The sequence below is a fragment of the Miniopterus natalensis genome, chromosome 2 (genome assembly GCF_054644295.1).
Source record: "Miniopterus natalensis isolate mMinNat1 chromosome 2, mMinNat1.hap1, whole genome shotgun sequence".
Lineage (NCBI taxonomy): Eukaryota > Metazoa > Chordata > Mammalia > Chiroptera > Miniopteridae > Miniopterus > Miniopterus natalensis.
In genome coordinates this window covers 10,741,005-10,765,230 of record NC_142082.1, presented here as the reverse complement: position 1 = coordinate 10,765,230, position 24,226 = coordinate 10,741,005, and the positions used below count along the sequence as shown (strand labels likewise).

The following is a 24,226-nucleotide window of genomic DNA, read 5'->3' as shown; positions in this document are numbered from 1 at the left end:
CATGCAGGAGGCGGCCAATCAATGATTCTCTCATCATTGATGTTTCTGTTCTTTCTCTCCCTTCCTCTCTCTGAAATCAGTAAAGACATATTTAAAATATATATATAAAAAGATGGGTTTAAGAAGAAAGAAGCACCAAGAAATAGCTTTTATTTTTTTTAAAAATATGTTTTTATTGATTTTAGTCCAAATTAGGTTCAGCAGCTTTCCTCTGTTTTCCAGATAAAGCCAAGTCTCCTTAACAAGGCACACCAAGTCCTTTTGGACGTGTCGGCCCCTGACATCATCTTCAGCTTACTGCTTATGGTTCTGCACTCCTGGTTCCCACCATGCTCACTGCCTGGAGTCCCCTAAATGAGGATATCCTGTTTCCTCACCTTTGTACATGCTATTCCCTCCACCCAGAATACCCTTCCAGTGCGCACTTGCCTTTAAGTTCCAGCTGGCAACTGACACGGCATCTCCCTGAGAAGCCTTCCTTGACAACTCTCCCCATCGCCACCGTCCCATTCAGCCTCCTGCAGCACAGCAGCCAATGTACAGTCCCCGCTTAGTACTTACTGCCCTTCTGGTTTATCTTCTAAAATTACCCACGGCACTAAACACTAGGATTGGCCAGGGGCTGTATCTTTCTTTTCTATATCCCAAAAGTCATCATCATCTATAGCATGAAGTAGGTACCCAATAAATGTTCCTGTTCTACACTGAGGAAATGAGAGCCTGGGCCTTCCTCAGAGAGTAAATTCCAACAACAGAAGCTGTTATTTGTATCCCCTCCTTTACATACAGAAAAACTGAGCCTCACAGAGACTAAGTAACTTGCCTGAGGTCCCTTTGCCAGTAAATGATGGAGCTACAATCTGAGACCATGTCCAACTCCAGAATCCTTGAACTGCGCATGAATTCTTTTTTGTTTAAAATGGAACTGTAAAGTCCCTCCCTCCGAGATATCTGACAGTTGCTATAGAAAACATACTGCTTTTTCAATATATAAGAATAAAATGGGTCTTGTTTATTTAATGTACCAGAAATCAATATGCTCGGGCTGTAAGAGACCCCAGACATCACCTTGGGAGTCTCAAAAGAAGACTGGCCCAAGTCCCATTAGTGATCAGAATCCAGAACCCTCCTGCTCACAGGAGAGGACACCACTTCCCAGAGCTGCTCCCTCAACAGAGACCAGGTCATGTTTCTATGTTGATACTGATACTGTTACCAGCACCTCCCGGCCATTTCTTAAATGTGGTCCAATACATCTTAAAGTTCATAAAAAAACCTTTTTCTTATAAATATAAAGCAATCAGATGTTTAACTTTAAATAACTAATTATACTAAAACAGTAAAATAACCTGTTCTTTTAGCTTAGTACTATATCCAAAGGAACACTAATACTCAATACAAAATATTGAACTTAAGGAATTTTTTTCCCAATGTGCAGGTTTCCAATTAACACTTCAAAATGCACTGACAAGAGAAAGAATTACTGACTAATATATTAACACCTGAGAGCAAATGTGCACACCTGGTTCTGCGATATTACTGACAATTAGTGGACAACCGATGGCTAATACACCTCTCAGTTCCCTCCAACGTTCCCTGAAGCAATAAAAATTCACTTACCAAAAACAGAGGCCCATATTCAAAGGTCTCGTTCAAAAGTTCCTTTTTTAGCTCTTGTTTCTCCAGAGGGGTCCCGCGTTCTTGCTCACCCTTCTTTTCAGGGCTAATCCTGTGGATGTTGGAAACATAGGTCATCTCCAAACATTCTGTGCTGTCCATCTTCATGGAGAAAAGGCCCTTGCACTTCTCAAAGAAGGAAGCCACGGAGCCAGGCTCACAGGCCGAGTTGGAAGAACTCGCTTTGTCAACATCTCCCTGATTCGATTTCACAGCAGATGTTGTTCTGGAAACCTTGTGGGAAGCATTTTTAGAATGAGTTGCAACATGCTCGGCCTGGCTAGTGATGAGCTTGTTCAGTTGCTGCTTCTGTGTCTTGTTAATTGGGATTTCTGCCTTCGTGTCTGCGTTCAGGTCAGACCTTCGTGTCTTGCTCAAAAGTGGCAACTGTCTCGAGGATACCAACAAGGGTGACGAGGCACTGGACAGCTGCGGCCTGGGCGTGACCTTGGCCAGAGCAGGGTCGTTGGCCTGCAATGCTGGTCTCGACATCACTTTTGCTTTGACATTCTTGAAGTTTGGTCTTGGGTAACTTATGATTTTGTTTTTCCTGACTTTGCTGCCTATTGGGGTATTTGTTTTGGTGGCTGGTTTTCCTAGATTCGGTTTAGTGAGCTCTCGATGACTCTTCTCCAGTTTACCACGTTTCTCAGCCACTTCAACGGGTGAAACGAAAAAGGTGGCATTCGAGGGTTTGGGGACTGGTGTGGACATGCAAATTGTGTCATTTGCACTAATGACCATATCACTTTCATCCCAAGTCAGTTCAAATGAGGAGGGTAGCTTTTGTCCTGGGGGGCTACCTGGGGCCAGTTCTATGGTATGATTTTGGATTCCCAAATCCTTATCATTGGAGGCAATGTGTGTGCTCTCAGCCCCAGTGACTTTATGTTCTGGGTGCAGCACTAGGGTTGTACTTTTATCAAAAGCTGGCTCCAAGAAAGGGCATTCATCATCTATAAGACAATCAGACACTGTTTCTCTTAGATTCTGGCCCATTTCCTTTTGCCCATATGAGCCCTCTGAATGTGTCTCACTATTTGGTTCATCTTTAGATAAACAAAAGAACTCCTCTGTTACAGACCCGTTGGGAACATCCATGCCATCAGAAACGGGCGTTAGAGTGTGTATCTCTTTTTCTCTGAGTCTTTGCTGTGACCCATCTGTGTACCCGCTGGTGACATTTCTTGAAGAATACGGACACGTGTTTCCAACATCTGGAATGAAAACATCAGTCTGCATCACCACCTCGGAAAAGGCTGTGAAAGTTGTATCTTGGGCCTCTGACACTGTGGCTGGAGGGTTTTTAAAAATGTCTCTGTCGTAACTCGTTTCTGTCATGTGTCCCTTATCAGAATGGGAGGGTGGATGAACGGAAGGGGGTAAAGATGTATTTCCACTTCTCACGCCAGTTGGTTGCAGGCTCCCAGAGGCAAGCAAAGACTGACTCTTTCCCAAGGCACGGTGTTTTGCAAAGGTGCAGTCAGAGCTGTCCACGTTCATGTCAAATGTCTGGTTTAGCTTCAAGGCAGCTGGGTAGTCTGCACAGTTCAGATCATCGTCATTAGGTTTCCACACAAAAGGCAGAGATGTCTCAGCACTCTGGTCCTGAGGTGAGTCCAGGGGATGACAACTGTGATGCAGCAACTTGGGCTCCCCTGTGTCTACAGCATGTGCGGAAGCCTGGCATGTGGAACCTTTACGCACATGTAATACCTCCTTACCAACGAAATCATTGGAAGACTTTTGGTGATCGAGCACTTCGACACACTGAGGGTTTAAGGAAATGTTCTCACCAATGTCCACGGCAGAGTTGGCTTCGTAATCAACCAGCATATCATCTGGGTTGGCAGAATGCCAACTGTTGGCCGAACAGTTTTGGGTAGGTGGCGATTTTGGGTGGTATGTGTAAGTGTTTCCATTTTTGTCACTGATAAATAAGGACTGCAGTCCATCTTCTCTCTTGTCTTCTGAACTATAATCATTCATCCTGAATATGAACTTGAAACCTCTGCTGTTTTATCTCTTCTTTAAATCCTTTCCAAAGAAAAGGAAGGAAAAACTGTCCATCTTCTACGTTTTCAGCACAGTTGAAAGGTTATTAGTCTAAGATGTTTCTGGAAGAAAAAAAAATGTTTAACTCAAGGAAATGTTAGAAAACTTCAGTCACCACTTGACTGATTTCAATCACTTGGTTTTTACATTTAGAACCTACGACTATGGATATGGGTAATTCAGATGTGATTGGCTAAAGTTATCAGTGCCCCCACTGAGCTACACTGAAACCTGAAACAAGGGGAAAAGTCTATAATAATGACCCTGTCTTTATTTCAAATTTTTGAGTTTTGTTTATCATGGATTTACTGCATTAATGCTGATTTTTTAAAATAACTCACTAAATATTATCTCGATCAGAGGTTTTTTTGGGACACCCCTTAAATTCCCAACATGAGGCAAATGCCTCACGCTCCTACCCTAGTCCCAGCCCTGCCCACAGAGAACACAAGCTCTCTGCTGTCCCCCAGGAGCAGACCCTGTCCCCAGAGTGGGAAGGGGGAGGGGTGGCCTGCCCTGTTTCCCCACTGCAGTGACTGTGTGGGCCAGTAATTCTCTCAAACACAGCTCTGTCCCTCAAACTAACTTCCTCTATAATTCACCTAGAATTATAGATGAAGTCCTATCATTACAGCACCTATAATTATAATTCATCTGTAATTTCATCTATGACAATCTGTCCACCTTCCTCTTTTGCTTATTTCTCAAATGGATCATAATCAGAGAGAGAAAGACGGTAAGAATTACATTCCAAAGAGTGAATGAGCCATCCTGACGTGTACTGGCCACAGCCCTGGGGCAGGGTCCTGGAGGCCAGGTCCCCGGGGGGCCAAGTAAGTCCCCTTCAGTTCTCGGATCGATGGAGGTCTGAGGAGCACATGGGGCTTCAGGCAACAGCCATTCACCTACCACTGCAGGAGACCGTCTGTATTTTAACAATCGACTCAGCCACTCTGAATGGCAGTCTTGTAAAGGGGATATTATTTATTGAGCCCTTTCCAAACTGTAAATATGTTACCTAGGCAACAAACCATGAGAAACAAACAAGGAGTAAAGTCTGTGGGAGCAAACCACACGTGGGGTAACTGGGGCTTCTGTCCCAGGCAAGGTAGGCGGCGCTTTGGTTCAGGGTAGGCACGAGCCAAATGTTTTTTCGCATTGGTGGTTTAGAGCCCATATCCTGCAACCCAGCTCACTTTTTCAGTTGGGATGCTGCTGTTAAATAGTACAGACTGGGCAGGAGACTTCAAGCCTAAAACCATTCATTGTTTTAACCGGAGTTGGAAACTCCAGCTCACCGCAGCTCTGTCCGCAGGTTAAGCGGCCGTTTCTACAGCAGGAGGACTGCACAGGGGACTTCAAGGAAACAGGGCCTGAGCTGCACACCTGAAGCAGAGCCATCCGGGCCTTGGCGCCGCACAGGCTTTTAGCAAGCAGCCTCCTATGCAGGCCACACAGCCAGGCCTTGAACGACCCCTGGCAGTTGCACCCAGCACCAGCAGGGCAGCAGAGAACAGGCAGGCAGGTGCCAGCGAGCACAGCTGCAGCCTCAGGAATAGAGTCCATTCAGGCTTTTACACCAGGTTGTCAGCATAACATTTATTGCTTTAAAATGGCCAAGCAGAAGGTTTCTGTGTGCCCTGCAGAAAACTAGAGTATTTCTAGCTTTAAGTGGTTAATAGGTCCGGGAGGCAATGCTAGACGAGAAACCCCCAATGCCACCCTGCATAAGGCAAGGAGGAAATAGTGGGTGGGGGAGGCGGCACCCATGTGGTTTTTCCAGTCTCGAGAGTCACAACCCCCTCCTTCCCGCACACACATTCTCTTGTGTTTCTAATTAGCATTCGATTGGATAATTAAATATTAGGGATAAGTCTCTCCAGGAGGCAGGATTCTTAGACTTGGGTAATTGCAGAGCCAGAGGCAGGAGCAGCTATAGGTCATGCCCCTGAAAATGCCTGCTCGTGAGAGGGCAGAAGGTGCGTCCTCGGCGGGGCCTACCTGGTGCAGTAGGATGGCCTTCCAAAACACTAAACACTGTTCCAGAAACTAGGTTCTAAGAATATAATTTTCCTGCATTCCTATTTCAGGATTAGGAGACTGGCTTATTTTCAAAATGCAGCGGTTGTGGGGAGGGGAGAGAGGCAGCCCTGTGATCATCTGTGCCCTCTTCACACATTGGTCCTGAACTAGCACAGCTTCTAAGGCTTGGCGGTAACTACAGTCTTCCCCCTCTATCCCTGGGGGGAGGGGGGGCAATATGTTCCAAGGCCCCCAGTGGATGCCTGAAACCACAAAGACTACCAAATCCTATACTTACTATGTATTTTCTTATACATACACAACCATGATAAAGCTTTATTTATAAATTAGGCACAGTAAGAGGCTAACCACAATAACTAATAAAATAGAGTGATTATAACAATATAATGTAATAACAGTTATGTGAATGTGGTCTCTGCCTCTGATAACTGAGATGCCTACAGCATGGAGACGCTGGACAAAGGGATGCTTTTGTCTTGGGCGGGAGAGCGCGGATGGCTCAAAATTTCATCATGCTACTCAGAATGGGGTAAATTTTTAAAGCTATAAATTGTTGATTTCTGGAATTTTCCATTTAGTCCTTTCAGACTGCGGTTAAGCACAGGTAACAAACCACGGAAACTGAAACTGGGAACAAAGAGGGATGACAGTAGAACCCCAGTCAGAGAACATTAGTTCATTCTTCAAGTCCTTTTACAGATTGGTTGGAATTCAGAACAGTTTCCATTACTTAAAAAAATACACATAAACTATTGTTAGGTTCCCAGACAGCCAATTAATGATATTTGAACCCGTAATGAGCATAACTTCTGCCCAATAATACTCTGTTTCTCCCAGAATTATGCAAAGTACAGCTAGCGTCACACATGGGGCCCCGAAAGTCGAAAACATGTATCCTCTGCCTAGGCACAGCCCCTACGCAAATAAATCTTTTCTTCTCTCTCTAATGGGCAAAGTGCAGACAGTAATTGCTCTTCCCCCGACCACTCAAAGAAAGTGATTTCTTGCTCTATGCTTCCCAGATGGCGAGAGCGTCCGTCTCCTCGCTCCTCCGACCCACACCTGCAGCCCAGTTGTGCACGCAGTGACAAGAAAAATTACATTCCCTCAAGATTTCTCTCTCCCTACTTGCAGAGACAGCAAAAGTTAAAATAGTCCTGCATTTCAAGAATGAGCAGCAGTGGAAAAAAATTATTTGAGGTGAAGATCTTGGTATAAATTCAAAAGTATCTTTACCTTGGGAGAAGCCTACATGGGTAGCAACTGACAGTTCAAGTGCTGAGCAGTATTGGAAACAATGGAAAGAGATTGACCTTTTATTATTAATATGATGCTAGTTTGGAACCTTAAATTCTACAGAGGTAAAGACTTTGGGGTAAAGCACTTGCCACACACCCTTCAGGATAGACTCAGTTCTGCCGCAACAATAAACAACCCCAAACTTCAGTGGCTTAACACAAATGCCCAGGGGTGTTGGCAAGGAACTCTTCATATCCCTGGTCACCCAGGGCCCCAGGTTGACTGAGGCTTCATCTCAACAAAAGTTTTCACAGTCACCAGACCCTGGGACAGGACCACAGCAAAGCTTCCACTCGCTCTTAGCGTTCCTGCCTAATAGTGAGACACGACTTCAGCTCACATTTCAGCCAAGTAGGCTACCATCTGCCCAGGAGGGAGAGCACTGGAAACACTGTGCAAAGCATTGAGGTAGGAAGGGAAGAATTTATTTCCATTATGAATTAATGATGCCAACATTCAGTAGTCAGAGTAGTCCTATACTGACTACTGAATGTTGGCACCCACATAGGACCTTTACTATGACTGGCCATGACCGACACTACGGTTCCTCTGCTCAAATTATACCATGTCAGCCCATACCATTATCACCAAGCCGCAGCTTTCAGGAAAGGAAAAGGGAAAAAAGGTGAGACATTAGCTAAGGCTTCTGTCTGTCACCAACACCTCATTCTCAAAACATAAGGTGGTTTTAATGACCAGTAACTGTGGCAGAGACTGGTTGGTCACCAAACTCATTTCCTTTGTTTTTTAATAAAACTGAAAGCACATTCTATTAGCAAAACAAATAAGTATCAGTACAATTTTAAGAACAGATCAGAAACTTGACAACTAATAAATAATTAAATGTGCACGGGGTACCGCATGCAGTCCGTCCAGTGCACAAGTAATCACCATCCCTGATTAGACACTGAAGAAATGGGAAACTGTTTCCTTCCCACCCACCCCAAAGGCCACAGACAAATCCCATTCCTCCATAAGATCTCCTCTTTTTCCTCCTACGCAACAAATAAAAACGATCAGCCCACTGATCAGCCACAGCACTGCTCTGTGACATTTTACAATAACTACACTGTAATAGCTAACCGCAGCCAAAATGTGACAGTCATGCACAAAAGGCTATTCTAAGTGACCGCTGTGCCCTACACCTAGGTGGCAAGCAGCCCATGTGACAGCAGAAAGGCAGAGGTCCAATAAGGACGTCTCCAAGAAAAATACAGAAAAAATCAACACTGAAGAGTTTTAACCAACTGAAAAACTGAACTGAGAGAAATCTGAGAGAATATGAGATGTTTCTGCCAGATATTCAAAAGAAACAAAGGAAATGGGGGGGGGGGGATAGTTGTACAAGAAAGGAAACATCATCATAGTACACCATGGGTCACAGAGACAATATTCACATACCCATATTTTTGTTTAAAATACAGAAGTAAATAAAAGAAACAGTGAAGAGAGGAAATGGGGTTCCCTCTGAGAATAGACAGTGGGCTGCTCTGTAATATAATCCTTTCTATTAGCATTATTTGTTTTCTTAAACTCTGAGCACATAAGAATTAAAGAATTATGTAAAAGGATTATTCTGAATCTTTATCTATGCAGTTTTCTCCTTTCATTGTGAATCCTCTTAGTTCCTTTTAAACCCTCAACAGCTTAGCTCTTAGGTAAAAACTACACACAGAAAAGCTCAGAGTGAAACTACACACAGACTCCATGAACAGACTGGCAAACCTGAGCTGCAAGGTGCCTATTTCTGAACCTAAGACTAGTGAATTATTCAGTGGCTGCTCTATACCATGTATCCTGATTGGCTACTGGAACCTGCTCATTTTCAGCCAGTATTCATGCTTCAATGTTTTTCTGTTATTAACTCTTGCCACTTTCAGAGATACTTATTGACCATCAAGGTCAAATGTCAAATGATGCTCTAATTATATGTCAAAGCAAAGAGGCTGCCTCGCAAAACACATTCTAATATCAGAAACATCACAATGTGAAAATATGTGTCTTAGAAATGATGAAACATAGCAATTTATTAAAACAGAGCTCAACACTTCAAAGTTATTGACTCTCAGGGTCGGAAGTGACCTTAAAAATGATCACCGGCATCTTAACACTAATCTGACTTTTAAATCTTCTTAGACTATAACCATTCAAATCTCTGCCCAACCCAGAGACTGTAGCTTGGTTCTCGGCAGTTCCTACTTCCCCCGTCTCGATACTCTGTGCAAAGTCATACAGCATACTATAGTACTGGGGATTCAAAGTCTAGCCACCAGGGACAGAAAACAAGGCAAAAGTTTAGTTCTGTCTCAGGTGAAAGGCTGTCCAGGATTAAGGAACCCAGCTGTCGGGTCCCAGGCTCCACCTTTTTCATTCCTCTGCTGTGCATGACCTCAACCTGTGGCCCAAAGGAGCACTATCTGGGTTTCGTTTAAGAGGGTAGGAGGGTAAGGAGGCAACAGGTATGGGAGCTACTTCCACGGGACACCACACGCCAGCGGCCACAGCTTAATCACATGGCCACACCTGCCTACAAGACACCTGGGAAATGGAGACCAATACAGGCTACCTGTACCCAGCGAAAACTTCTATAACCATAAAGAGAGGGGAAATGGAGATTGAGGGACAAACAGCCATGTCTAATCCCACTTACCACAGACCCAATGCTGTACCCTACGGAGCACTGCTTTTGACTAATAAGAGTCTAGGTTTGTACTTAGGCCTTCATGGTTATCTACTACATTTCAATGGAGATTTTTCTAGAAAGCAGGATGCTTTAAACTCAGATCCATTCTAAAGGGACCCTGCTAGACTCAGGGGAAAAGACCTTTAAGAAAGATGGTCCTTTCACAGTTCTGACAAAGGATGTCATAGTTATGACAACTCAAGCACTGGGCTTGGAGGCCCTAAGGAAAGATCTGGACCCCTTTGAACCATAATAGAAAAATTCAGTTTCTTTTCATAAAGATGGTCCATCGAGCTTATTTCCAGTCTGGTTTTGCTTTTCAATGGATACAAGTCCTTGAATGGTTCCCTTAAGTGTGATTAATGACAGCTGTGCTTTTGGATCTTGGACTGAAATTTATATTCAATCCAAAACTGAAGGCTGGTAAAATCACCAAAGAAATACAATCAGAGACAGTCTTTGAAAGGTGTGTGTGATGTGTACCATGCGCTGGGCACAGGTGGGTCCTGGGGCTCCGACAGGCTGGATTAGAGGCACCGGGGTAGGAAGTGAGACGTAGCAACGAGGGAAGAGCCGGGCTGTTACAGCAGAAGGGATGAACAGGCCACGACCGAGAGAAGACCCGCGTTCGCTTAGGGAGCTCGGGGGAGATGAAGCAGAAAGGGAAGGACGGCAATGCGGCCAGAAGCGATCGCAGCGGCCTCAGAGGGCACCGGGATGGCTGGAGAGAGTAAGCAGCTCAAAGCAGCCACAGGTGGGATGAAGGCTCGAGAGCTCGGACGCTATTCTGGGAACGACGTGAGTCTGCCAGAACTGTCAGGGTGGACAGAACACTTTGGTTTGGCTGAAGTGTGGAAGACGTCCCGGAGAGGAAAGACCAGCGGCAGGGAATGCTGGCGATGGATCTGAACTAAGCCGGCGACGGTGAGACGGAAGGGAGAGAAAAGCCAGACGAAGCTTGAAAGGCCCTGCTCTGCGCCACCTGCACCGAGCAGGGGAGAGCTTGGCACCTGGCGAGGGCTCGAGACATGACTAGTGAATTAAACCTCATTTTAAAAGACTATTTCACTTCTATTAACATTTTCAGAAGGAAACTACATCAGACTGTACATAGGAAAGCTTCATAATAACCACATACTAGGTAAGTACAAAACAGATTTAAGCTTTTAGTAAAATATTAAGTTTTACTATATTTTCTCTTTTTTAAAATAAACTAACATTAGTAGGATACTAATTCTGTGTGCACCAGGTGCTAAAACAACAAAATATAAAGGAGATATTCAAAGGACAACTAAGAGATCTGGGTTAAAATAAGTAATATATTAAGCAAAGGGACAAATACTATTTAGTTTGATCATCCAAGGAAAAGTAATCCACTTCTTTCCAAAACATACAAACTTAAGCTTTTAAGTGAAAATACTACTCAACAATGAACCCTAAAAGAGAAACTTTGTTTATGCCATGATCAAACAAACAAATACCTCAACAAAAATACATCACCCCCTTTCCCCATTCACCGCTAAATCCACACGAGGTTTACATTTAAAATATCTTTAACACCCTGCATTTCACTAATTAGAATCTTTTTCTAGGAATAACCAAGTATTCCCAAGTTTCCTAAAAGTAGACAGAAGCCCCTCACCTCAACAATACACCCGCCCAGCCAGTGCAGCTCAGTGGTTGGGTGCTGACCTATGAACCGGGAGGTCACGGTTCGATTCCCAGTCAGGGCACACGAGTGGGTTGCAGCTGGATCCTGGTGGAGGGCGTGCAGGAGGCAGCTGATCAGTGGTTCTCTCTCATCATTGATGGTTCTATTTTCTATCCCTCTTTCCCTCTCCCTTCCTCTCTCTGAAATCAGTAAAAATATATTTTTAAAAACAACAACAAAAAACTTATAAGACCATCAGCACATAACAGAAAGTGTATTCCAAACTGATATAAAACACCAGAAAAAAATTTAAAAATCATCTAAAGGAAAATAAATCTTTTTACACTAATGAAGATTAAATAATTAACCGATATTCTGTTGAAACCTCATGGGTAAAAAACATTTTTTAAGCTATGGTTGCATTTTAACGAGAATGGGCATCTGAAAACTATCTTAATCTATTGATAATACAGTACAGTCAACCTTTCTTGGATAATTCACACTATGCCATTAATAGCTTTCTGCGGATATGAAAGTAGGCCCTGGGCTGGTAATGTGAGGGACACCAGAACTGAAGAAAAGCTCCTCGCTAAAGTCTGCTGGAAGAGTCAACACAAAGCCAACTTAGTGACCTACTGAAATTCAAGAATACTGATTCCTGGACTTCATTCAAAAAATATACCTTTATTCCAAGATTTTCTGGCTTAAGAATTTCCTGAGACCTCAAAACCAGTATATGGAAGACCCCACAAATTCACAAACTCTGAAAACTGCATTCCTGAAAGCCTTGTCAGTAATTTTACTAAATAAAATGTTTTAACACTTTTCCTTTACAAATGACTACGTTTCAGGATATCCTACATTCTTTAAACATATCATAAAACAGCAGAAGTAACAAAGCTGTGTTCCCCTAATCCTCGTATCTTGTTGCTAAGATAGTGTGGCAGCCAAATTGCTAGGTTAAACATGCTCAGAGCATTTTAAATCATAAATATGCAAACAGTTTTAGTTTTTTTCCACTCCCCCCCCACTCTGCCTCATTCAGTTACTCTTTGCTCAAGTACATACACACATAACACACATGTGTGTACACTCAGAGCTATAACCAAAAAAAAAAAAAACGCCACCAAGGATCCAGATATTACAGAAGACAGTCAACTAAAATTTATATGGAGTAATTTCCTACACACTCCATACTACTGCAGATGTAACCATAAAGCAACCACGGTCAATTGTAATAATATATTAAATTTTTACATGTTGCCTAATGAGAGTTTTGTATTTGACAACTTAAGCTCAAAACAAAGCACCACATTTAACTCTCTTCCTCTCCAAAAAGGAGGTGCAAGCGTACTCACATTTGTTCGTAATAATCCTTGCATTTTCACAGGTTCTAGAATTTATTCTGAAGTAGGGGTGCTTCAGTATGGCAAATATCATAAAATGTAAAGAGATGAAAAGAACATAAGATTTTTAAAAGCAGTTACTTTTAAAAGTATTACCTCTAAAACTTAATCAACTCTAGTGCTCTTGCTTAAGTTAAACATCCCAAACCAAGTATACCAAGGTAACTTACTTACAGTCCTCAGAATATGAACATCAACAGCTGGGAAAGTAACCAAAAGAAGTATTATTCAAGTTATTTGTAAAAAAAAAAAAAAAAAATCCCTTTTGGTTGCACCTAAGAGACTGTCTCTTTTCCTACCGCAATGCAGAAACGACAACCAGACTAAAAGAAATCCGAACGCCAGGCCATAAAACGAACCCTCTCATGAGACCACGGTTATTCAAAGCAGCAGTAATACAGCTGAGTGTAATGACTTTTTTCCCCCGAACCAAAGAATTTTCCTTGGACTCTCTGCCAATAAAACATCACAGGCTTCTCTGAGGCTTGGAGGCGGAAAACTCGTACTCAGACGTTTCTCGGTCATACTTCACACCACTTACAGTAAAACTCAAAACAAAACAAAAACCAAGAGTCCTGTAAAGAGCCCTGTAAAGGAAGCAACAGACTGGTCTGTCCAGACCATCTCTGAAAACAGGAGGGACTTCTGCTTGTCAGATTAAATCAGCGTTCACTGCTCCTGGGTGACTGCGTCTGGATTAAAGGAACCAGAACAGCCTCGTGATTTGGACAATAAAAAGAGGGGGGAAAGATTTTAAAGGAAAGATGTTAAGTATGCATTTACATCACAACAGGAACTCTGATTTAAGGTATAATCTTTTTTTAAAGGTATCCTCTTTATATTCTCTTTACTACTCTATCTACAATTTTACTTCTCATTTCCTATACTAATAAATTCTTAGGTGTTTCATATCCTTTAAACTCAGGAAGTTCTAAGTACTCAAGAAATTCTCAAGTCAATAAGTAATGTATTTTATGTGTAAGAGAAAGTTCTAGAAAGATAAAGACCGTACCCTTACATTGGTTCACCACCACTCCCTCAGGCGGAACGAGGGGGTGGTGGTGGGATCTTTCACATTATAAATTTGCTTCATATATCTCTACTATTATTTAAATATTTGTAAGTACTTTTGGAATCTTATGTAAATACCAAAATATTAAAAATATATTTATGCTCCAATGAAATAAGACACAGACACATTCTTTATGGACTGTCCTGTTTTGATAAAAATGTCTTCCATAGAAACTGAAGTGAAAAGATCTGGAAATCATTTATTTGGAATCTTGGGCCAGCTATCTGCTCTCCGCAGCATGAATAACTAGTGTTACTTTGCAAAACAGTCAATGTACGTAGTCCCTAAATAGACAGGACTTTCAAATTCTAACAACAGATTGTCCAATTCAGGCAAATACATTCCTAGAGGTCTTGCATGCAGGCAGTACACACATGAAGTCAAACACACAACAGACAGGCTTCCTGAAAGCAGACACGACTCTCTCTCCTGTAAAGAGGGCCCATTCACGGAGGAGGGGTTGGCCAACCTGATGACTCATTCATCTTCCAGTGTGTAGAGTAACCGGAGTTCATTCAATCCAACCGACCTCCTCTGTGAGAAAACTGTGGTCTAGAGAGAAAAAGATGACTTCTAGTGCCACCTCTATTGCATAACTCTAGGAGTCACCACTCCCACCATATCTCATGGAAAAGAAACCCCAGGGGTACCACTTACACTAGAGATGACAGCAATGGTGCCGCCAGAATCGTGCAATGGGGGAGCCCGGATTACTTCTGAGATCATGCTACTATTTGGAGACAGAACCAGGATTAGAAACTCTTACCTCCAGCCGCCTTTGGCTCACCACCATCTTGCCACATAAAAAGATGGGGGGGGGGGGCACAAAAGGTAATGGTGCGTTTAGGATAAAACCCCAATTTTTACCCTCTTTAACGCCATGCGCCTTAAACACCCGACATGACATGGCGGGAGTCCCACAGACAATCCTGCATTATATACACTACAAGGAAAACTGCAGAAACTAGAGACAACCTACAGACCAGAAGAACTTTAAAAAGATAAAAGATGCCCTACACCGATGTAAAATATTAAACAGCCTGTGTCCCAAAGCCACAGATGAGAGCAAGAGTCAGCACTGCACTTGTATTACGCCACAGCCCTACTGGTCTCCAGCCCCACCACAAAGGAGAGAAGTGAAGGGATTCGTAATCACAGCCGCCATGTGCGTCTGCTGAAACGAAATTATCTGGTCCTGCTTCTGGAAGACGAGGCCAGCGTCATCCCTCCTGATGTCATACCAGGGAAGCACTTTTGGCTAAAATCACTGATGCCAATTAAGATAAGACACGAGTACACTCAGTTCTCTACTGGGTCTCAAAAGAGATTCAATTTTTCGGCAAAGGGAAACTAGGCCAAAATGTTCAACGCCACATGTTCAACCCTTTTTGGAACCCAGTACCTCTCAGTGATATAAGTAAAAACACTTGAGATCATTACTTAGCAGAGTAAATAAGCAGAGTTCGTTCTTTAGTCTCTGAAACTGCACAACTCCCTGGGATTCATCACAGAGAATCAGAGGGGTAAGAGGCAGGGAGAAACAAAATGGGGACGGGTTTTTGAAAACGTAGTGTCACGCGAGCCTCGGGAAGATTACAGAACAAGACCGCTGTCATCCACATAAGAGTAGAAAAGAGACGACTATGAACTAAATCATCCGTCCAGCTTGCTAAGCATGTGCAGCAAACACCCCCACACAACCTTCCCCCCCTTTCCCCTGCTTGATTTGAAAGGTTAACTTAGGCTGAGAAACTATGAGTCTTTATTCCCTGAGACACCAGTGAGGATCCCAGGGAAATAAAGGTATACAGTAAAATAGGTAGAAAGACTAGGAATCAGAACTCTGCTTATTTACTCTAAGAAATAACGAATGATAGCTACATCACTGGAAATTAATGTCTCTGAACCAAACTTTTAAAACATTTTGGATGCCTCGGATCACCAAACCCAAGCGCAGCAGTGAGGGGAGAGTCTGCGAGTCTAGGGTTAGCCGCAGGAACTCGAGGCTGCCTGGAGGAGCTCTGGGCTGCTGGAAGCAAATCAGAAAGCCCAGTGTTTGCACCAGGGGCCCTCGGGCGCAAAGGAACCTCAGGGACAGACGCTGCACTTGGATGCAGCACCGAAGCCCAGCAGGGACCTCCCAGGAAGGACGGTCTCCCGTCTCCCTCATCACTTCTGTTTTTGACCAGCGTGCAGACACCGCACCTCCCCACGCTGGTATCAACAGCTAGTGTTTCCGAGTGGAAACTCGAGCTCAAAGCACGCAGCAGGTACGTGGGTCGCGGGTGCAAAGCCGCTCATTCAAAGCCCATGCCCCTGCACACACTTCCTCCCTCACCTCCGTTCTCCTCGTGACACCACCTTTAGCCATACTGCTGGGGCAGGCAGTCCCCAACGCACAAGAGGGTGATCGTCCAAAGTCCATACGGAAATTTACTCCAAGTCAAAAGTAATTTTCCTAGAGCAATACTATTAAGAATGATTAGGTCCCCAGGTTGGCCGCTAAACAGAAACCCACTGAATTCATAATGTGAGGACCAGCAGGTTCAGAAAGACCTACCAGGCCCTTAGTTTATGTATAAAGACCAAGAAGCTGAATGCAAGTCAGAGCATTACTTCATCGGGAAAAAGCATTCCAGGTCAGGTCAGAGCAGAGCAGAGAAGCGAAGGAGTTGCTTTTTCTACATGACTCGGGCTCCCACCAGATGCCACGGAATATGTATGATTCAGCAACAAAGGGAATGACATTCTGACACATGCTACACATAGGTGAACCTTGAAAACATGCTGAATGAAATAAAAGAGACACAAAAGGACACAAATGGCATGATTGCTCTTAGAAGAGGAACCTAGACTAGGTCAATTCATAAAGACAGGAAGTAGAATAGAAGTTACCAGGGGCTAGTGGGAAAGCTGAATGAGAAATTATTCTCTAATGAGTTCATAGTCCCTGTCTGGGGTGATAAAAACTCTGGAGCTAGATAGTGGCATTTAGTACAGTCACACAACACTGTGAATGTGCCTACAGAACAAGAGAAAAAGATCTTAGAATTTGGGGCTGCCTTGTGAATATCCGAGATTGCAGATGCTAAATGCACAAATGTAAAGGGTCGGCACCACAGCACTCACTACTGTGCTGACCACCGTGACACTACACAGCTGCCACATGGAGCTAGACGGTCACAGAGAAAGAGTCCAGATGCACACAGGAATAGGTGCCTTAAAGGCTGCAAAAGTTCCGTCATTAAAATCTTCATTTAAAGCCTCACTCTACCAATATGAGTCATCAAACAGATCAATGATTTCAGAGAAGAGTAAGACTGCGATAGTAACCAGGGCAAACCCAACTGAGCCACACAACTTAGGAACAGGCTTCTAGGCAGGCGTTTCAGCGTTAAATCGAGGTGCTTAGGCCCCCTAACCACTCACTAACAGTGTTGATATTATTTCCAGAGAACGGCTGATGCAACCACCTCTACAAGGAGCACGCCCACTCAAGGCCCACTTAATAAGAAATTCCTTCTCCGGGGTTAAATACATCTCAACCTGACTGCATGGTTCCGAGAGTAAGAGCTGTGTAACAAGCATCCCTGTACTGACGTAAGTCTCGGGCATAAAGTCTTGCTTTGTGTTAGCATTGAATAAATGTTAACCGTCAATCAGGGTTTCTTAGCTATCCATGAAACAGCACTCACAGATGATGGATCATAACTAAAAAGCGGCAAACAACTATTATTTTTCAATCTTGCATCTTTTTTAAGTTTCTTCCTTTTTATTGAATTTATTGGAGTGACACTGGTTGACAAAATTATAAGGTTTCAGGTGCATGATTCCACAGCACATCATCTGTACTCTGCACTGTGTGTTCACTACCCCAAGTGAAGCCTCCGTCCATCACCATTTATCCCCCATACCCTCCTCCACCTCCCTCATTCCTCTCTCCTCCCCCTCCCCCCCCAAAATCACCACACTGATGTCCATGACCATAAGCTCTCTCTCTTTCTCTTTTTTGCTCAATCAGCTGTCCGTCTGCTCTCTGTGAGTCTGTCTCTGTTTTACTGGTTTTACTCATTAGATTCTACACAGGAGTGAAAACAACTATATTTTTAATATCTAAACACAAATATAAAAAAACTAGGTACGTATAATACTCTCCTGACACCTTCCTCTTTAAAGACCTGATTGTAATGGTCCTCTTGGAAAGCAATGTCAACAGTCATAAAAACGGGTTTTACGGCCCCTGACTTGAAGTGAAAACCTCTGAGTGTGAGCACAGTTCACAACAGCGTCCCTGCTCTGAGAACAGCCCCTTCTGCTCACTGGAGTGGGCTCCACCGCAGGAACCAGCCCCGGGAGAGTCACCGCCCTCAAACGGGCCCCGTTTCCTCTCCCCAGCATGTGGAATTTGAAACAGCCAGCTGGGCACAGTGCGTCCATGGAACCCCCTGGAACTGAAAACATATAAAACCAAGCCCTGGGGATTAGTCTCCTTCCTCCAGGCGCCCCGAAGCATAGGAAGAGAGTATCCACAGAGCAAAGAATGCTACCAACGTCCCGAGAGATGCAGAAACGAGAACGAATGAAGGGATTACTGACGCTTGCTTCATGACAGCCTTGCTCACCCGAGCTCTGGGACACCTTCTGTGCCCTCATAACACTGGATCCACGTTCCCCCCATCCCCACCCCAGTTAGCTTGCATTTCTATTACTTTCAAATAAGAGTCTCAAACTGTTGCCAAGAATTTACCTTAGGAAAGACTTTAAAGAGACAGCTTTCAGCTTATTTTCGACAGCTGTGAAGACCTAGAAACAATCAAAATGTTAACAAGGGACCGATCTGAAATTACAGCATTGTAACTCAATGAAACACTACCATGAATTTTTGTTTCTTTCTACAAGATTAAAAATTGTTTGCAGTAATAAAATTTGAATACTAACATACCAATAAATAAATAAATATGCAGTTCACAAAACAACTAGGGAAATGTGGGTTTTATGATTACAACCATGTAAAATACACCAAAAAAGAACATAAAATGAAAACAGTAGACGTGAATGGGGGTGTGGGGCTGTTGGGCTATCGATGCTATTTTCATCCTGTCTGTTATTAATTAAAACCCGGAAGAAAAATCTAATAATTGCCAAAAATGAGAAATAACACAAATGTCCATCACTGGTGGGTGAATTAAAAAAAAAAAATCGAAATATATCCATATAGTGAAATGGCACTCAGCACTGAAAAGGCAAACCACTGATGTGAGGAGAGCGAGGTATCACAAACACACACGCAAAGTGAAAGATGCCCGACACAAACGATATTCAAATGCTCTGGAAAGATATCTACATACTGTCTGGAAAGGCAAGACCATGAGGACAGGAGTCCCATCGGTGTCTGCCTGGGAGTGGAGGGAGAGGACCACCAGGGGCACAAGGAAACTTAGAGATGATGGGAATTTCTATTTTTTTTTTTATTGTGGTTGGTGATTACACAACTCTACGTTTGTCAAAATTCAATGAACTGTCCACCTGAAAAAGGCAAATTTTACTATACGTAAATTATACCTCAATAAACCTGACTTAATAAAGAAGACACTGAGTTTGGAAACCACATCAAAGCTGGGAGGAGGCACCTCTAAGATAGTTTTTCTAACACTGGGTGACGTTCATTCATCAGACTTATCGAGTGCCCAGCATATGCCAAACCCTGCTAGGTGTCACCGGAGAGGGAACAAAACAGACAGAGGCGGATACAGCTATGCCACAGAAACTGTAGTCAATGGAGAAAAGCATGGCACTCTGGGTGCTATCAGCCGAGTCCGGGGTCGCTGGGACCTGGGGAAACGCACGTGGCAGGTAGGGAGGCAAAAAATGGAAAGGTTTCAAGTGGGACATTTTATCAACAGTCAATAGCACGCAACCGTCCATGGGGATGAGGCGTGGCTGGATGCTAGCATTTGATGCCACGAGAAACGGGGCCTCCTAAGTAAGCATCCAGGCGAATGAAGGTCTCAGAGCAGCAGAAGGGACAGTGGGCAGGAGATGTAAGCAAGTGCTTTGATTTCAGGGACCCTCACAGGATATGACTGTCCCCCCACCTATTATTAGCATTTCCAACATGGTTAATGCACGCATTCCCTGAAACAAGGGCCCCCAAGGGTAACTCAATGTTCTGGTGGTTTAAAGAGATTGGTTGTACTTAAGTTTTGACTGATTTACCACGGTTTCTACAAGCTTATCAAAGATTCTAAATGATTACACACACACACACACTTATTTTAAAAAGTGAACTAAAGTGTTCCCTGTTTGGTAAACAAAGCTCTTCACTCCACAGGCACAGCTCGGAGGCACTGGGGGTTTGGGTCCAGACCACAGCAATAAAGCCAGTGCATGTAAAAGTCATGTTTACACTTTACTGTAGTGTATTCGGCGTGCAATAGCATGATGTATAAAAAAGCAATGAACATACCTTAATTTAAAAATACTTTATTGCTAAAAAAAATGCAGACCACCACCAGAGCCTTAGCAAGTCCTAGTCTTTTTGCCGGTGGAGGGAGGGTCTTGCCTCAACGCTGACGGTTTTTGCCTCATGATTAGGGTGGTGGCTGCTGAAGGCTGGGATGGCTGTGGCCATTGCTTAAAATAAGACAACACTCAAGTTTGCCCCTGCAAGCGACTCCTCCTTCCGTGGACAACCTCCCTGTAGCATGTGATGCTGTCTGACAGCATTTTATCCACAGCAGAACTTCTTTCCAAATTGGAGCCAATCATCCCGGGCGCTGGCCCTGCTTTATCCGCTCCGTTTGTGCAGCATGCTAAATCCTTGGCTGTCGCTTCGATCATCTCCACAGAATCCTCACCAGGAGCAACCTCCATCTGAGGAAAGCACGCTCTTCGCTCGTCCGCAGGAGCGGCTCCTCACCCACGACGGTTTCATCGTGAGGCTGCAGGCCCTGCTCGATCCTTCTCTGACCAACCTCGAAAGGCCGGGCGTCAGGCCGGGCTCAGCCCCCTAGCCCCTTCCTTTCCTACGCTTGCATCTTGTTTTAAGTGCACTCTGTTTGGGAACTCCCGCAAGGGGACGTCCAGCCCTGGTTCTCCCGAGCACTCCTGATTTGAGTACCCAACTGTCAGGCCCACGTCTTCGTTTGCCTACGGAACAGGCATCTCACACCTCCCCTGTCCGAAAGCGAACTCCAGGCCTGGGGACCCCCTCCAGCTTCCCTCTTGTCCCAGGGTTCCTTACTCTCAGTGGAAGACACCACCAGGCACCCAAGTGGAGAGTCAGCCTTGACTCCCCTTTCCCGCTCCCCCCAGTACTGACTCCAACAGGTGCTACTTCGGAATACAGCCCGAACGCAACCATTTCTCACCCGCACTGTTACTTCAGTCCAAGCCACCGCTGGGCAAATCGTTAGCCTCTTGCCTCCCTATAACACAGTCTCTGAATTACAACAAGAATTAGACTTCTGCATTGTGACTCAGCTCATGCAGATCCCCTCTCAAAACCTTCTATGGTCTCTCATCACACTTAACATAAAAAATAAACTCCCTGATGTGAAACAGTTGGCAACAGATTAGCCCCTGTGCTACAGGGGACAAGATATACCTTCATAGGCAAGGAAGTCCAGCTGCCACCCCCAAATCAGATGATATTGCTCAAACCTCCCAGTCAACTCTGAGAGGCAGAGGAAGAATCACTGAAAATCTATGACCACCGCGCCTAAGCCAATGAGTATTCAAACAAAATACACCCCCTCTCATCTACTCACACCTCCACAATTACCCAGAAGGCTGGGACCAAAAAGGAGGCTCCTGGCTTTTTGACCACTGCTTGTTTACATTTCTAAAGTGCTCTGATTTCACGTTAAACAGGAAAAAAGAAGTCCCTAAAACAATTATTAATTTTTAAATGTGCTATATTCCATCAGAAAACAGCTACCGCTCTGAAAGGTTATTTTGTATCTTTATTTCAGACTAAAGTTTCTTCTAGCTCCTATGACTTCAACATAAATGTGCACCAAAGTATCCGGAGTGTGATTACTAAATGTGTTACATAACTCGCCCATAAATTCCCACTTTAAATGTATAGGTCTTTGTGTAGGTCTGTTGTCTGCACATTTTCCAACAAGGCCTCCCTCTGTGTTCCCAGGCAGTAGAGGAGACAAGGCGCGCTGCTGTTTGCACTCCTCAGACATACTGTGACTAACGTCGAACACAAAATACTTTCTTGCAAATCAGAAATATCTAGAAATATAGCCCACTGCACCCAGGCTCATAAAAAGGATAACCTCCACTATTTACTCTAGTAGAAGTTTCTAAGGGAAGTCAATCACTAAAGCTTTTCCTTGGCAGGAAGAAAACGGTCAGTGTGCGCTTTTCACACCTGTCTGCAGACAGCCCCTCCCTGCTGGACCGCCTCCGCATCCCCTGGCAGCCGGGGCACAGCAGAGGCTCTGGGCCACTCGGGCCCTCCTCCTAAACTGGGGCTATTTTTAGGCCTACTGGCCTCGCTCTGATTTCTAACTTGGCCCTGAATAGTCATCAGGCAATCTTTAGAAAGAAACCCTCCAGAAGCCAGGCAAGTCCCAGTAGGATTAGCAACTCTCCTCTGCTAACGCAGCAAGAACCCCTGAACCCTCCAAGGAGAACACCCTCCAAGGAGAACACCCTCCAAGGAGAACGGGCTCATGACCTTTACAGCCCTACCCACCCACGGCCCTCCTCTGGCCAGCCCAACACCAGGCTCCAAATGTGCCAGCCCATAGTGCCCGTGACTTCATCAGGTTAAAAAAAAACTGAAGATGAAAGAGATCCTAGTCTCATGAGAATTTTAACCCATGTGCCAGAAAATCTGAAACAACTCAGTGATGAGATTTCTTCTCCCTAAAATATCATGTCCGGCAGGAACATTAAGATTTAAGATTTATGTAACAGCCTTGGAAAGGGGCCACTATTGATAAAAATATTCGAAGAAAATTTTAGTCACCTTTCAAAACAAGAAAAGCGTACCAAGACAGTGTAATGAGTTAACTATCCCCCTGTGCTATTTAAAAATATAACCATATAGTATAACGTCTGTAATTGGAACAGGCTACCAGAAACACTAAATACGTCTGATGTTAAAACTCTACCCCAACGACTGCTGCACCTCTATAAAAAACTACAGTGACATGAATTTCAATTTAAATGTTGGGCTGGTTTTTCCATCTCACTACTAAAATGAAGCACAAGAACCTCAGACTAGGCTTGAATGCTTCAACAAGTGGAATTTCATGGGAGAGCACATCTATAAAATAGAGAGGGAAACACACTGATGTATTTCATCCTGCAGCTTTCCTCCAAGGAGACATCACGACATACCAGAACTGACCTTTTTCATTCCGACTTAAATTTTGTAAAGGATGGTACATCTGTTCTGAACCCACAAGCTTACAGCATCAAAAATATTTGCTGTCCAGATTCTTAACGCTAAATGAAGACCTGGTGAAAACGTTAAGGACAACACGTTGGCCCCAGTGTCTGAGACTGGCTGGCGTGACTCAGAGCTGCAGGTCCCAGGAGCGATGGGGACTCACTCGCTGCCCTGGCGTCACAGTGAGCGTCTGTTTACTGGGAGTCTCTGGCCCTGACGGTGAGTGAGCACATCTCTGCCTGGGAGGTGTCCTCCCCCCATCCACTCTGGAGTTCCAGGATGGTTAACGTGGGGGGCGGGGCGGTGTGACAAGAGAACAAAATAACACAACATGGGCTTCGGGGAGCAAGAAACTCAGTCAAGTCCCCTCCCTTACCCTCATGAGCAGAACGAAATCTCACGGCTGCAAAACTGACTACTTTTTGTACTTCTCAGATGGAAGTATAAGAAGGGATCTTAGAACTCAATAGACTCGGAGGAATAGATGGTGTGATTTTTTTTTTTTTAAAGACATTGAATGTTATGCGTATTGTGCTATAGAAGAAAGGAAGTTCACATGTTCGGCTTTGTTTAGCTTTATATTTCTAAGGCTAACATGTTTAATGCAAAGCCTTTAGGTCCATGAAAATGGTCCAAGTCTGGCTCCTGACTGTATGATGGCCTCTGAGAGCACTGAAAAGCATTGGTACATGAGAGTCAATCAAGACAGACACCTCGAAACGATTACCCTCTGCAATAAACTCGCAACAGAAACAATTCTATCACATGCTGACTCCCTCCTTCATAGCAACCTGCAGCCAACAAATCCCAGACCAACTGAGGCCGGGCCACCGCTCCCATTCTCGTGGATTTGTAGGCCCCGACGGACGGCAGGACAGACTGGCTCAGGGTTTAAGGTCAAGATGGATGCAATGGAGACGTGCACTTA

At 44.2% G+C, this 24,226-nt stretch overlaps 1 protein-coding gene across 9 annotated transcripts in view; it reads right to left on the bottom strand.

The window, feature by feature from the left end:
- MTUS1 (microtubule associated scaffold protein 1) overlaps positions 1–24,226 on the bottom strand; it is a 118,431-nt gene that overhangs the window by 79,493 nt on the left and 14,712 nt on the right. For 4 of the 9 annotated variants that reach the window (XM_087814118.1, XM_087814124.1, XM_016209018.2 and 1 more), the window contains exon 2: positions 1,621–3,794. In XM_087814118.1, coding sequence (XP_087670244.1) covers positions 1,621–3,666 — 2,046 coding nt within the window. In that variant the 5' untranslated portion in view covers positions 3,667–3,794. Of the gene's footprint in view, positions 1–1,620; positions 3,795–4,479; positions 4,586–11,449; positions 11,483–12,766; positions 12,876–12,984; positions 13,068–24,226 lie in introns of those variants that run through there. The other 5 variants (XM_087814119.1, XM_087814120.1, XM_087814121.1 and 2 more) reach the window with 5 other exon arrangements.